The sequence below is a fragment of the Ascaphus truei genome, chromosome 4 (genome assembly GCF_040206685.1).
Source record: "Ascaphus truei isolate aAscTru1 chromosome 4, aAscTru1.hap1, whole genome shotgun sequence".
Lineage (NCBI taxonomy): Eukaryota > Metazoa > Chordata > Amphibia > Anura > Ascaphidae > Ascaphus > Ascaphus truei.
Window position 1 is genome coordinate 304,734,411 of NC_134486.1, and position 16,124 is coordinate 304,750,534.

Sequence of the window (16,124 nt, forward strand, 5' to 3'; positions counted from 1 at the left end):
GCGGGCTCCAGTATGTGGGCCGCACAGGGAGACGCTATCAGAGAAGAATATATGAGCACATATATAATATTAAAAGAGGTCTCATAACACATAGTGTATCACATCACTTTCTGGTCCATCATAACCAGAATCCAGTTGGATTAAAATGTCAAGCTATTGAGACAGTGCAGGCCAATTGGAGAGGGGGTGATCAGCTCAAACAGATCAGTAGGCGTGAAGCTTATTGGATCTATGAGCTGTAGACCCTCTCTCCAAATGGTTTAAATATTGATTTTGAATTGGGAGTCTTTTTAAAATAATTGTTAATATTTTAAATAAAGTATTTATTATTTTATCATATTAATATATGTTTTAACAATATATTTTATATTAGCACTTGGTCACTTTATTAATATGAATTCATGTGTGGATCAGATATTGCCAAATCTTATAAATATGAGTTTGAGGTATATGTATTATAGATATAGCATTCAATATTTCATTATTTTATATAACATTGTCATAAGGTAATTTGTTTAGTGTACCTGTATGTTTAGTGTTTGTTAAGTAAGGCTGTTTGTTCATTAGGCTTGATTGACAGTTTTGTATATGCTGATGGGAGTTTTTTATATCCAATAGCATTGATTCATTCAGTATATAAGGTAATCATGCCCCTAGTGACGTACCCCCTGAAGAAGTGCTCATGCGCACGAAACGCGTTGGGCCGTTTGATAGATTTTATTGTGCAGTGTGGCAGAGACTTGGCAGGACGTGGGCCTCAGACTCTACTTGCAGAGGACGTTTTTGGTGCTCGTTTTCCACTCCCAGAGAGGAGATTTCGGAGGTGATTGTAGAGAGAGAGAGGGCTTGAGCCCCCGGAAGCTCCTGTGTCGCGGAGAGTGACGCAGTTCCGGTCGCCGAAGGAGAGAACCTCTGGGAGGTCACGTGTTCCGACGGAGCAGCAGCAAAGACAAGATACATCCTAAACCTCTGCTTATGACCTGTGGCAGTCCTGTAAGTAGGATTCTGGTTTTAACATAACGGATCCCGCATCTGCCTCATTTATATATGTGTTAATAAATTCTCATTTTATTATAGAGCCTTACTTGTTTTATGTAGTGTTTGTCTTGTTTGTTTGTCTTGTTTTTTATAATCTAGTTGATAGTATCAGCTGTGTTGCACTATGATGTGTCTTCTTTGTTTTTCTCCCTGATATACATGTGGAGTAACATCTTGAAGAAGGTTGGAGCATCCTAATACTTTTGCAGATAGAAGTTAAAGAGACATTGTCATCATTGGACTTTGCTTCACCTTTTGGACTATTACGGCGCCGGTCTGTATTGTATATGTTTGTTTTTTTTTTTTTTTACTAACTGTTTCTTGGGATTAGTGTCACCTGGCAGCCTATGTTTTATATTTTTGGTAGTGTAGAATCACTGTTATCACTTAACTTTAACACTTTTTAGCGCTATATACACCGTTTTTTCTTTATTTGGATTTCATTGTATTTTCTTTTGAATATTTTATTGTTAACATTGATTGGCAGAGTGTACATGGTGCACAGATTTTATGCATCATGTATACAATGTAAATTCAATGTTTTGATTGGCATTTGATGCTTTGATTGGCAGATGAGAATGATTTTATTAGGAAATAGGATTTTGTTTTACTGTGGCTGATATGGAGAAGTGGTATTTTTATTTGTGCCTGTTTTTGTTAACCCTTAAACATTTCTTTGTATATTGGTTCATCATGTGTGTGTATGTAAGTATGTATGTATGTATGTATGTATATATATATATATATATATATATATATATATATATATATATATATATATATATAAAAAAGAAAAGAAAAGAAACAGGCGCACACCTAGTGCATTAAAGTATAACAAATAGTTTATAGAACAATAAAAACAGTCAAATGCCCACTCACAAAAGTACAGGGTTTAAAAGCAGGTATGAGATAGGCTCTCATAAGCTAGTACTGCTGTCTGGCATCAGCAATGGAGTCCTCTCCTGTCTGCTCTCCGCATGGTCTGAGCAACCGGAAATGATGTCCCTCCGGTCGGGTGCACCACACAGGAAATCCCTCCGGAAACTAGCACCTCCAGTTTCTTGCTTCTGGTCAGAGAGACATCAGGGGAAGAGGATCCAGCGTTTCTTTCCTCACAGCCTCACACAGCCTGCAATGTCTCACAGCCCGCAAAGGTAAAGTTCGTGGGGAAGTGACAACCTCAGCCATAGCCATGCCCTACGCGTTTCGTCATCTATGATGACTTCATCAGGGAATATATATATATATATATATAGCAACTGAAAATTACATTATGTTCATTTTTATGTCTTAGACAGGTCTTCAACCCTGTCTTTCACCATTATCACCCAGCACACAGCACTTCCACTGCAGCAAGGGATTCTGGGAAATGACATGCAAATGAGCTCACAGTGCTCTCAAGCTCCTATTACAGAGCAACCCTTAAGCCAATGCATGCTGCTTTAAACACAGGTTTTAAGCAAAGGCTGGGGTATAGTTGCATGATGAAGCCACTGTGCAAATGAATGGGTGAAGGGTGGGAATCGGGCCAGGGTGTCTTAACCCCTTAATTACCTTTGCGGTTATTATCCGATAAGGTGATTAAGGGGTTAATTGATATAAGAATGTAATTGCAATGTATTGGCTAGGTATTTTGTTGGCAACGGAGGACACGGAATTTGCTGGCGAGGGGGCTTCTTATTGATGAGGTCAGTAGAACTTTATTTATTTAATTATGCTAGTTAATGTGTTTAATAATGGGCAAATAATCTATTATCCCTATCTGGATAATAGTTATTTTGCACATTATTTTACTGTATGTGTTGGGGGGGGGGGGTGGATTCATGTTTTTAATGTATAGGACATGTTTATTTTTTTTACATATAGACCCGTGGGGACCACCCAAGGGCCCCCAGACCCCCGTGGGAACCACCCGAGGCCCCTCAGACACCTTTGGGTCTGACCCGGGGCCCCCCAGACAGCCACGGGCCTGCCGGTGGAGACCACCTGGTGGACCATGGCGCCTGGCGGGGACCACCCGTAGGCCTCCAGACCCTGTTTGAAACCTGGTGCTGGGCTACTGTGAGGTCTGTGAGGTGACCCGTCAGGCCCACCGGGGACTCCCGTGAGCCTGGGGTATTAACCCTGTATGTAAAATAATAAATCATGTATTTATGGGGGGGCACAGGGGGTGGGTTATGTATTTAATAAATATAATGATGTTTATTGTGGGGCTGTGTATTGTTTTTATTGTGGGTACTGGGGGTGGGGGAAGGGGGTATTGGCCCCAAGGGTATGTGGGTAGGCCTCCCGGCTGGGTATTGAGTGAGTGAGGGTGGTTAGGCCTCACTGGGTGGGGGGGGGTTAGTGGGGGAGGGTGTTTAGCCCTCCCGAGTGGTGGGTGAGGGTGGGTTAACCCCTTAATGAATGTAGCGGTTAATAACCGCTATGGTGATTAAGGGGTTAGGGGACATTACATTGGCTATTTTTTATTCTTGTTTATGTTTTGCAGCATCGGAGGGGGCATGGACGGTAATGAAGATGAGGATGGCCTTCATCGTGCCAGCCTGACATGGGTGAGTGCTATATGTATTTATTGTATTTATTGTTCTTTGTGTATTTTAAATGGGCAAATTCACTATTATCCATATGTGGATATTAATTTTGCACATTACTATACTGTATGTTTTAAGGGTGGTGTATTGATGTGTTGAAATTTTATTTCGGGTGCCCTGAATTGGTACTGCAGTCCTGCGGGGAACACCCGAGGGCCACTGCCGGCCTATAGTATCATTGCTGTGCATCCCAAAAATGTGATGTAATGGGGGTAAAAGGGTTGTTGGGGGCACAGGGGGTGTATGTTGTTTATTGCAATGTTTATTAGGGGCAATTTTCCCCAATAAACATGCTATTATGCCTTAACCCCTTTATTGCCTTAGCGGCTATCCGCTATGGTAATGAAGCAGCATTAATGTATTTTCATAATATTGTGCGGGAGCAGGGGGTCCCCTGAGCTGAACCGCATTGATTTGTGGCTCAGCGACCCCTGCTTCCCGAGTTACAGGCCCCGGTTTGGGGCATCGGTGCCAGTGTCGCCACCATCTTTATAGCGGGCACATCGCGTATGGGATGCTATAAAGATGGCGGCGACACTGGCACCCGATGACCCATACCGGGGCCTGTAACTCGGGAAGCAGGGGGTCCCTGATCCACAAATCAATGTGGTTCAGCTCAGGGGACCCCCTGCTCCCGTACACTATTATTAAAAATACATTAATGCTGTTTCATTACCATAGCAGATAGCCGCAAAGGTAAGGAATGATTGTTTATTTATATGTGTGTTTTACTCATAGTGTAGATGTGCCTAGGGTCTCCGGAGCTGATCCGCTTTGGTTTTAGGTCCGGGGACCCCCTGCTTCCTGAGATACAGGCCTCTTTATGGGGTGCCGATAACCCTCTGCTTTGTTTACATTCCGCAGTCACGTGATCGGGTCATTTAAATGCAGAGGGATACCGGCACCTCATAAAGGGGCCTGTATCTCGGGAAGCAGGGGGTTCCCGGACCTGAAACCAATGCTGTTCAGCTCCGGAGACCCTTGCACACTAGGAATAAAAATTGATTTGAAATATTTTTATTTTGCCGATGTTTGCGCAGAGAGAGTCGCGGATCTCTCTCTGCTGCAAACACATATCGGCAGGGGACAGCGTCTCGCCAGGTTATCAGCAGACAGGCTGTCTCGGTGTGTTGCTTTCGCAATGATTCGCCAGGGATTCGGCCCTTCCTGAATACTGCGAGGGCAAGTTGCCAAAATCATGCCGATAGGGAACCCCTGCCGAGAGTGCTTTTTCGGGGCTTAGTGCTTCAAGCCCATAATTCTTTAATGTCGCTAAATCAGTATACAGTTGCAGGAATACATTTTCAACATCTGGGTCCCAGAGCTGACACTAAGACCCTAACACATGGGTCAGGGTTAACCAAGTGGGCTTGACCTTTATTATAAAGCCTGGTTAACCCCTTGACCGTCACACCAGTACATTATAACCATGATTAAAGGACATACCAGCACATTTATAACCACAATTATAGTTTACCGGTACATTATATCCACAATTATAGTACATTACAGTACATTATAACCACCATCGCAGTGCATACCAGTACAATACCACAATTACAGCACATACCAGCACAATATAACCATAATCATAGTACATACTTTTCCAGTCTGTTATAACCACGATTACAGCACATAGCAGTACATTATAACCACAATTACAGCACCTACCAGTACATTGCAACCACAATTACAGTACATACCTGTACCTTATAAATGCATGAACCGAGTATGCGAGTACACTAAAAACACAATTATAGTACATACCAGTATACTATAGTCACCATTGCATAGTACATTAGTGCATTATAACCACCACTACAGTACATTATCACCACCATTACAATTGCACTACAGTATATTATAATTCACCCATGTCCGCAATAACCATTAATGAATGTAGCAGCAGGAAACTCTCAAAGGGCAGTTGTTCCTTTAAGATTTTATTATGTTATTATGCGCCCTCAATCACAAATATCTGTATAATCCCAACTTCCCCTGCAGTGGATGGGGGAGGGAGTTTGTTCTGGTAACTAAACACTTCTTAAATTAGCCAAAAGGCTGGACCCGACACATCGCTCAGCTCTACCACCCAGTAGCGTTCGCCATAAAATAATATGCGGCCTCTGAACCACCTGGGAATACATTGGTGGGCTGGAGAAGCTCGGCCCGGGCGCGGATGGGTAAGGGACGATAACGGGGGTTGAGAGGTGGGGGGTTATTTACAAGATCTGAGGCAGAGGAATTTCACTACAGCCGGGAGCAGAATGAACGCTCCCGCTCCCGGCTGTGCTTTAATGCCCCCAGAAGCCCCTCCACCAGGTTATGACGGCGGCCCAGAGACCCTATTGAGGTGAGAGGGGGGGCTTGCCCCCTGGTCATGGCTATCCCTCGCCTAATTGGCTAGAGGGATTGCTTCTCGCATGTACAAAACATGTGGAAAAGGTTTTTTTTTTTTAGAAGCTACTTCATTTCAGCTCTGCAAATCCATGAGGAAGAACCAAACTCGCATTTTTTTGCAAACTAGCTGAATTCTAGTATGTATCTCTGAAAAGTACAATAGGCTAAACAGCTTCAAACAACTCACATTTTTTTTCTCACCACCTCAAGCAGGAAAGATATGAATTGCAAATTCTTTCCAGATCCTGAAATAAGGCTTTAAGTGGGGAAGGAGGTTGGGGAGGCAGAGTTACATTTAGTAGTATCTACAGTTGTACATACAGTACAGATATTTTACCTCAAACCTCCCTCAAAATAAATTAGGCAGAGATGCCTGTGCTGAAAAAGGAACATACCTGAGGTACCCTGGGAGATATGCTAATGACGATGCAAAATTTAGATGAATCACACCTCCTAAAATATTTCCATTCAGCAACTTCGGAAAAAGCCAAAACATCCGGTTTGGCAATGACAACTTCAGAACTACTAGAATAGGTCTGCCCCTAAAGTTAAATGAAATAGTAAGATAATTTGCCCACCACTCCTAACACCCATCCTTAGCCATAACTACTGCAACATGATTTTTCTTAGTTACTCAAATGTTTGGTAGGAACACCTATCTCTATAGTAACATCACAATTGTTTGCTGATCCCTATGACATACTTATGGTCCATCCTTGTTAAACTCTGGTTAACTATATGAATGCTGGGGGTGAAACAAAAATCTTTAGTAAATTTAGTCCTTTAGTCACAAACTGAAATTTATTGTATATTTGTAATCTTATTGATACTGTCTAAAGACATTGGCCCTTATTCTATGCGGCGTGATAAGCGCAGGTGATGTGTTATCACATGAAAAGACCCATTGACTTTAATGGGGCTTTTCCTGCGATAGCATGTTGTCTGCACTTACATATCACACCTTACAGAATAAGGCAATTGACTTGATCCCAGGGCTTTCCCTTAGCTCAAACACTAATACCACAAACAATGTTGTTTCTAAGAGTCTACCAATAGTGAATATTAATACAAAAGTTTTGTTTCTTAAGATAGATGAATTCCGGAACACATTCTACTTAACCAGTATTAGCCTACAGCTTCTGGTGATTATACTGTAAATGAAATGTGGCTACATTATATTTAATCACTACTCAGTCTATAGAAAATACTGCAGAAAGACTTCAAAATAATTTACAGTATCATGATTCTCTTGAATGTTTGGTGGTTAAAATCTACCTCACAGGGGCCAATGCAGTAAGCACTGATAAGACACTAATCGAGACTTTTTTTTGCCAAAAAGGTCTACTGCTATTCAATAAGTCCTGATAAGTCGCCGATAAAAGCCCATTTTGGCAAAAAAAATTCCCGAGAAATAAAAATTGTCAAACGAGCAGCGAGAACCCACTTATTGGCAGGTTTTCAAACTTGTGCAATTCTAGTAGCTCCGATTAGCTAATTGAGGCTAAATCGTGGCTCTGGAATAGAGATTTCCTCTCAAAATCCTCCCAACAGGAAAAGTTGTCAGGAAGGTGGTGAGAAGTCAACAAGAAGCGGCGAGAGGGGACATAGAAAAAAAAATGCATTTTTTCTGCATCGGAGTGATGCCGAGAGTCTCTGAAGCTGATACACATTAATATCCCATGCAATAAAAATGTATTTACAGGCATCTTCATTATCTTAGTGGCTAACCGCTAAGGTAATGAAAGGGTTAAGGAACAACAGCAGCTTTATTGGGGGTAGACGGGATGAGTGAAGTGGGTATTTACCCCCAATAAACATTACAATATGTACTAACCACCAATACACAACCCACCCACCCCCTTTGCCCCCACATAAAAGCATTTTTGATTTTTTTATACACAGGATTGATAACAGATGCCGGCGGCGGTCCCCGGGTTGTCCACAAGAGTGTCCGTGGGCTTCCATGTGGTCCCTGTGGGTGTTTTGGGGCCCTCAGGAGGTCCCCGCAGGTGTCTGGGGGCCCTTGGATGGTCCCTGTGGGTATCATGGGGCCCTCGGGTGGTCCCCACATATGTCAGGGGCCCTCAGGTGGTCCCTCCAGGAGTCTGGGGACCCTCAAGTGGTGTCTTCAGGTGTCTGGGGGCCACGGGTGGTTTCTGCATTTTTTTGTGGTCCCTGCAGGTGTCCAGGGGTTCTCAGGTGGTAACCGTACCGTAGGTGTCCGTGGGCCACCAGGTGATCCCTGTGGGTGGCTGGGGGCCCTTGGGTGATCCCCATGGGTTTCTGGGGGCCTTTAGGTGGTCCCCATGGGTGTCTGGGGTCCTCGGGCCCCCCTGTTGTTCGTGCTTTTATTTCTTGAATTTATTGGTTGGCTAGTGCTTTTATTTATTTAATTGGAGTGTTTAGGTGCCTGTGTTTATCTTATTATTGTGTATTTTTGGCCTTCATGCTTTTTTATTTGGGTGACCATTGACTGCTATATTGACCTATCATGCACATATTATATGGGTATGATATACCACTATGCCAATCAATGGTTAAAGGGTGGTGTAACAGGGGAGCTATCCCTGTTCAAGTAATGTGCCTCTAATCCAGCAGTGTGGTAGTTAACTGCTGGTAGTCAATTAACAAACACCACCTGCCTGATTAGATTGCTTACAAAAGCCTGTCTTTTGAGACAGGAAGAGAGACTCCTTAGCTCATACCTGAGCTGACCTTGGAGACAAAGCAGAGATTGTCTTTGACTCTCACAACTTGTCTTGAGCCCTGCCAGAAGACACAGCAGTGCTGCTTTCAAGACACAGGGAAAACTTCTAAACCTGAATGCTGACACACCCTGAGGAAAAGGGAGCTGAACCTGGGACAGAGAAGATTTTCCCTCCCAACCACAAGGAACAGATAAGACTTTCATTTAAGAGACTTCTTATATTTGCTTATTTCATGCTACACTACCGACACACTTAATCCGAGCAGGGCTAGTTCCGCAAGCCGGGGGATGCCCCGGCTTGCTAGCCCCACTCCCTCGGCGTGCGCGGTCACGCGTCATCGGGTGCCAGCGCCCCCTGCACGCGCGTCCAGGGCTCCCCGAGGGAGCCCTGGTGTCCCGCGATGTGGGGGAAGGCGGCAGGGGGTTCCGGGGGACCCGGCGGACCCGGCAGCGGGAGGGAGAGCGCCCCGATCGGAGGGCGCACTTCCGCTGCTTCGGCGCGCGCCAGGTTACTGCTGCGGCCAAGAACGGGCAAATGCTCGAATAAACTCGGCCGCAGCAGTATATGTTTTGGGGCTGGGAGACATCCTTATCTAAGGGAGTTGTGAACTGCATAGTATTTCACTAGAAATACTCCAAGTGAATAGAAGCTTTGTTTACCCCTTGTTTGGATGGTTTCCTGATGTTAAGGAAACAGGCGTAATAAAAAAGCCTTATTTAATTTCACAACGAGTCTCCCTTGCATACCTCTGTGAGCGTCTGCCCACAGGTGGGTATAGAGGTCCCGGGGTGGGTGCTTAGTCCTCCCGGGTGGGTAGCCGGGGAGTGTGGGTTAAACCCTTAATTACTATAGTAGGTATTTACTGCTATGGTGATTAAGGGTTTAGGAGCCACTAGATTGTATTATTTCTTGTATTCTTTTTGGCAACAGAGTACATGGACCAGCAGTATGATGATGAGGACACCCTTCATGATGGCAGGGGAAAGTTTAATGTTTTATTTATGCTGGCTGGATAATGTTTACTATTATATGGATAATAGTAATTTTGCCCATTACTGTACTATATGTATTAGGAAGGGGGGGGGTGTATTTATTGCAATGTGTTATAAAAAAAAATTGCCACCGGATTGGTACCGCAGGCCAGCGAGGACCCGCGGTGAACAACCGAGGACCCCCGGACACCCATTGGGCCCACCTGAGGACCCCTGGAATTACCACAGGCCCCGAGACACCAGCGGGGACCACGTGAGGGCCCCCAGACACCACAGGGACCACACAAGGGCCCCAGACAAATGTGGGGACCACCCTGGGACCCCTGTGAGGCACCCAGACACCCGTGGGGATCACCTGGAGGCCACAGACACTCACAGGGACCACCCAAGGGCCCTGAGACACATGCAGGGACCACCTGGGGGCCCATGTGGGGCCCCTGGACACCCACAATGACCTCCTGGACACACAGACACTCATGTGGACCACCCACAGGGCCCCAGACACCCACGGGGACCCCAGTGGGGCCCCTGGACACCCACGGGGACCACCTTGGTCCCCAGGGACGCCCACCGGCCTCTAGCATTATTCCTATGCAGAAAAAAATAAAAATTGTGTGGGCACATGGGAGGGTGGGTTGTGTATTGTTGGTTAGTACTTATTGTAATGTTTATTAGGGGTGGAGGGGGTGAGTGATGAGCCAAGTATCTGCTTCACTCACCACCTCTGCCTTCAATAAACCTGCTATTGTGCCTTAACCCCTTCATTGCCTTAGTGGCTATCCGCTAAGGTAATGAAGATGCTTTAAGGTGATTTTTATTAGTAGTGTGTGGGAGCAGGGAGTCTCCTTAAGCACTTTGATTTATGCCTCAGCGAGCCCCTGCTTCTCGAGTTACAGGCCCAGGTATGGGACATCCGGTGCCGGTGTCACTGCCATTTTTAAATCATCCGTGTCACGTGACCGCGGAATTTAAATAATGAAGGAGATACCGGCACCCCATATCTGGGCCTGTAACTCAGGAAGCAGGGGCTCCCTGAGGCTGAAATCAATGCGGTTCATCTCAGGACATCCCCTGCTTCCGCACACTATTATTAAAAATTACATTAAATCAGCTTCATTACCATAGCAGATAGCCGCTACAGTAACAAATTTGTTCAATATTTTATTTGGGTTTTAATACTAGTGTATTGTAGCAGGGGGTCTCCGGAGCAGAACCTCATTGATTTTGAGGTCTGGGACCCCCTGCTTTCCAAAATTCGATGCCGGTATCTTCTATGCATTTAAATGTCCCGCGTCACGTGACCGTGGGAATAAAATGCATAGGAGATACCGGCACTCGATAACAGAGCCTTTATCTAAGGAAGCAGGGGGTCCCGGACCTCAAATCAACGAGGTTCTGCTCCGGAGACCCCCTTCTACAATACACTAGTATTACATTTTAGATTTAAAAAAAATTGATCTCTGGCGACATTTGCGCAGGGAGATGCGTCTCTCTCTCTGCAGCAGAAAGAAATCGCCTGGTGAGCCCTTTCAGAGAGGTGATCATCATGTTGCCGGCTACTTGTCAGTTTTGCAAATGTTGCTATCACAGGTATTCTGGGCTCTCTGCATACCGTGATAGCAATGCTGTCAAAACTGACGATTTAAACAGCCCGGCGATTTTTTTCCCCGCGCTTAGTGCATAGGCCCCACAGTCTTTAACCTTTACAATAGCTCCATGTGATCTGATTACCTTGTGCAGACAGATCTCCTCTTAGCACAATAATACTGCAATGCCCATTCATTTTTCCCCAGTGACAGAAGATGAGATTAAACAGGAGCTTCATTTTGAAGATAAACAAACAAATAAACCTGGAGCTAAGTTTCCCCAACTCGTCCATAATTGTAAAACCAATTATGTCCCTTTGCCAATGGATATATCCCTAAAGCATAAAAATTGACAGACATTGTCTCAGTACTTTCAAAAGATATTTAAAAAAAATGTGTTTACTTACAGCTAAGTACATATTATTCAAATACAAAGTTTGGGTTGGTTGTGTGGCATTTTCATCCAACGTTATTTCTGGATTTTGCAAAGCCCATTGTCACTGTGGATCACAACATCCTATTGCACTAACCTGAAACTTCTTTTATCAAGTTGTCAGTTGCTAGCTGGCTCCAAACGGGATATTTTAGTATGTAAAAAATTCCAGGATGTGATTAGTCACATCTATTTAACTTGTGGAGTTTCCAGGGGTTCTATTCTGCTTTAGGTCCATTACATGGTGTGTGCCCTATAAACAGAATTGTATAAAATCCTTGATCCTGCAAGCAACGTGCTGTGTGACTACAGTATATTGCAGTGTGGTTCAAGTGCAGTTTGGGTTATGTGTGGAGTTATAACCAGATGGAGATGAAAAAAGGAAGGAGCCAAATCTGAAGAGGTAACTTGAAACATTGAGGTACCATACAGTCTTGAAAGGAGTATATTGCTCACTGATTAGGTCCTGGTTGGGACTAGTGGTGAAGAGGGTGGAGCTCTGACTGAGGACCAGTAAGAGGTAGGTGCTGTGTAACAGAAGGAGAAGAATGGGGTAGAGGATGAGCCAGTTGTGATCTGACCCAATCCCAATAGATTTACTAGATTGAGTGACAATATTGGGGTCGTCAGGGCAAGATTGGCAAGGCTGGGGGGGCAGAATTCCTCCTGTGGCCAGAGGAATAGTTCCTGCATCACAGAGGGGACTCAGGATACTCAGAGAATAAAGGTTCTGGTAGTAAAGGACTCCATTATTAGGAGGGAGGAAAGAGCAATCTGTTTACATGACTGCATGAATTGAACCGTTGTGTCTACAAGGGGCTCATATTTGGCACATTGCAGCTTGAGAAGACAGATTGTTGGAAGGGCTGGGACTGATTCTGTGGTATTGGTACATGTTGACACCAATGATAAAGTTAAAGAAAGATGGAGGCTCCAAAATATGGTTTCAGGGATCTAGACTGCTACAGTAGCTTAAGGCAAGGAACACTAAGGTAGTATTTTCAAAAAACTACCAGTGACATGCGGTACCAAATGGAAACAATTGGAACTTAGGAAGGTTAATGCATAGCTAAGAAAGTGGTGTAGAAAGTAGGGTTTTTTAGAGCTCAGGAGTGAACGACTGCTATATTAAGTCCAGGAACTTGTGCAGTCGATAATATCCTTCACCCTGAGCAGAATGAAGCAACTTCACCTTGGCTGCGGGCGAAAAAACTAATGTTCATCATCGTGGTATAGGCAAGGAGCTCAGGGATGAGTTAATGCCAAAGGAGGACGGAAAGATATGGTTAAACCACATAATATAGGTGATAAAATATTAATTTAAAAACATTACAGTACATTTTAACCCCTTAGTAGCCCAAGTAGGCAACAAGTCTTGGGTTTTCACAATAGGCATAAAAGGTTTAATATCAACATACACACAAAAAATACACTACTAACTCCCTTGGCCACCCTAGTGGCTATTGAAGCATTGACAACTTCTAAGGTAATTTAAGGGGTTAAGCCCTACTCCCACCCTCTGAAATAATGACCAGTAGCCAGATTAACCAAATGTGGTTAATAGGGCTTTTGGCCATTCCTACACATGAATACAAAGATAAAAATATTTTAAGAAAGAACATTCTGAAAAAAGTAATTGCTACCATAAATATATTGGCCGTCACTTTGGCTCCATAGTTCCTCTGAATGGGGGCCTAGACAACCACATTGGCAAGCAATGTTGACAGGTTATACAAATTGGATTATTTACCTAAGGCTGGATAAAGTACGTTTTCATCTTCATAGCTGAAGCTACCTTTACAAAATCCAATAAAGGTGGCCAAGAATAAAAAATAAAGTATCATATGTTTTCTCATATATAGAAGCAGGTACTAATGGCCAGATACTCAAAAAGGTGCTTTCAAAGGAATAGTCAAAAGATGTATGATAACGTTTACCAGCCTTTTGTTGATCTGGCTTTATGACAGGTGGTTTGATATTAGATAAGCCTCTTTTAAATATGTTAACATCTACAGGTAAAAGTAATAAATTATTTTTAAAAGACTTACTGGACCTTTTTAAATGAAAGTGTGTACAAGAAGAGCAATGATTATGAGATATTTATTTTTTATTTTGTCTTATTTTACTCTAGGTGATGATGAATATTAACTAAGGCCTTGGAGCCTATTCCAGTAGCTTAGATAACCAACTCATCGAGGATTTTGAGCAGTTCTTGCAAAATTTTGCTAGGTAGCTATTCAGAAAGCCTTGATGAGTTAGTTAAATGGTGCGGGGAAGGCATTTTCTTGGGATTTCGGGCTGCTGGCTAAAGACATCGTGAGGGAGCTGGCAAAAAGCTCAAATATGCATTTTTTATAAAATCGTGCTATTCTAGTAGCCTCTTTAATCTCATCGGGGCTCTGGAATTGCGATTTTGTCAAAGATTCTTCTCACCAGCAAAAGCCAAATGTTGACGAGAAGAAATGTGAGAGAGGGACTTAGCAAAAATGCATTTGTCCTGCATCAAATTGATGCCGGGGTCTCAGGAGCTAATGCACATTAATACCAGCAGCGGAGACCACCGGCATCAATCCGATGCCATAAAGATACATTTACAGGCAACTTCATTACCTTAGCGCCAAACTGCTAAGGCAATGAAGGTGTTAACTACCAGTGCCATGTTTATTGTGGATAGCAGAGATGTCTGAATGGCCTATGGGTGTTTAGGCCTTGCAGGTAAGTTGTGGGAGGAGTTTAGCCCTTCATTACCTTAGCGGTTAGTACTGCTAAGGTAATGAATGGGTTAATCCCTCCCATTACCCACCCGGTAGGTAAAACACCCACCATGGGCCAAATACCACCTTCACCCACCCCCGCTACCCACAATAAACATAACAAATGCAAACACAATACTAAACAATACACCCATTCATTGCCAGTGTGGCTTCTTATGCCCTCAATGGGAGCAAAGGTAATCCCAATGTCAAGGAATGGGCACCCCCTCTACCCCCAACAACCCTCCTCAACACATACAGTACAGTAATGGGTACAATTACTATTATCCAGATGTGTGTAAATAAAACTTCTATTTACCCCTGTAAGGATGAAGGATGTCCTCATCACATCCTCCGCATACATTTCCTCTGTTGGCAGGAACACAATAATACAAAATACAATCTAATGGCTCCTAACCCCTTAATCCATATCTGGATAATAGTTATTTTGCCCATTACTGTACTCTATGTGTTGGGGGAAGAAGGGTTGAGGGTAGAGGAGGTGGGTATTAGGGTTCTTGTATTTGTTATGTTTATTGGGGGTAGAAGGATTGGGAGAAGGAGGTAGTTGCCCCAAGGGTGGGTGTTTATGCCTACTGGATGGGTAGAATGAGTGGTTAACCCCTTCATTACGATAGCGGTTCTCATCGCTATTGTAGTGTAGGGGTTAACTCCTCCCGCAACCTTCCTGGCAGGCTTAACCACCCACCCTGGGACAACTACCACCTTCATCCACCACCTCTGCCCCCAATAAGCAGTGTACTCTGGTATAACCCCTTCATTGCCTTAGTAATAAAGCTGTTTTTATTTTAATTTGAATACCAGTGTGCATGAGCAGGGGTCTCTGGAGCAGAACCGCATTGATTTAAGGTCCGGGAACCCTCTGCTTCATGAGATATAGGCCCCATTATGGGGAGCCGTATCCCCATGCAATGTTTAAATGTCCCATGTCACGTGACCGGGCCTTTTAAATGGATAGGAGATACCGGCACCCCATACCGGAGCCTGTATCTCGGGAAGCTGGGGGTCCCCGGAACTGAAATCAATGTGGTTCTGCTCGGAGACCCCCTGCTCCCGCAATCTAGTATTAAAATTTTAATAAAAACATTGCAATCGCCTGCGAGAGATGTGCAGGTAGAGGCAGCTCTCCCTGTGCAGCTCAGAATGACGTTGCTGCTGAATGGTTTAGGCATTTTCCCGCCGCATGGTTTAAGAGGGGTTCAGATTCTTTCTGAATACCGTAATAACTTAAATGACAAACCGTTCGACAAGAACATGCCAACCCTTGCGATGTAGTAGCAAACTCATCAAACCTACTAGAATAGATCTCCTTGACTTCTCATTCCTATGGTAAATCCTGTTAATGAAGCAGAACATAGACATAATGATGCACACATATCCACTTGCAGTGTAATTGAGAGGACATTTGAGTGTTAAAAATTGTTTCAGCAAAAGATACTCACGTTCAGTGTAATGAGACATTCATTATCGATTTGGAACCAAAAGAAGTCAAAATGTAAACTACTGACAACACAATCACAATTTATCCCTATTTTCGATACCCCACGATTCCCTCCAGGATGCAACACTGAAGCACTTTCAAACTTGGAGAGATAAAAT

The 16,124-nt window shown here is 43.8% G+C and overlaps 1 protein-coding gene across 1 annotated transcript in view; it reads left to right on the forward strand.

The window, feature by feature from the left end:
• The first annotated feature begins 1,874 nt into the window (after positions 1-1,874).
• Positions 1,875-16,124, forward strand: part of LOC142492104 (uncharacterized) — a 28,467-nt gene continuing 14,217 nt past the window's right edge. Inside the window, exons 1-3 of the mRNA XM_075594805.1 lie at positions 1,875-2,192; positions 2,667-2,726; positions 3,530-3,593. Of these exons, the coding sequence (XP_075450920.1) occupies positions 3,590-3,593 (4 nt within the window). The 5' untranslated portion in view covers positions 1,875-2,192; positions 2,667-2,726; positions 3,530-3,589. The remainder of the gene's footprint in view (positions 2,193-2,666; positions 2,727-3,529; positions 3,594-16,124) is intronic.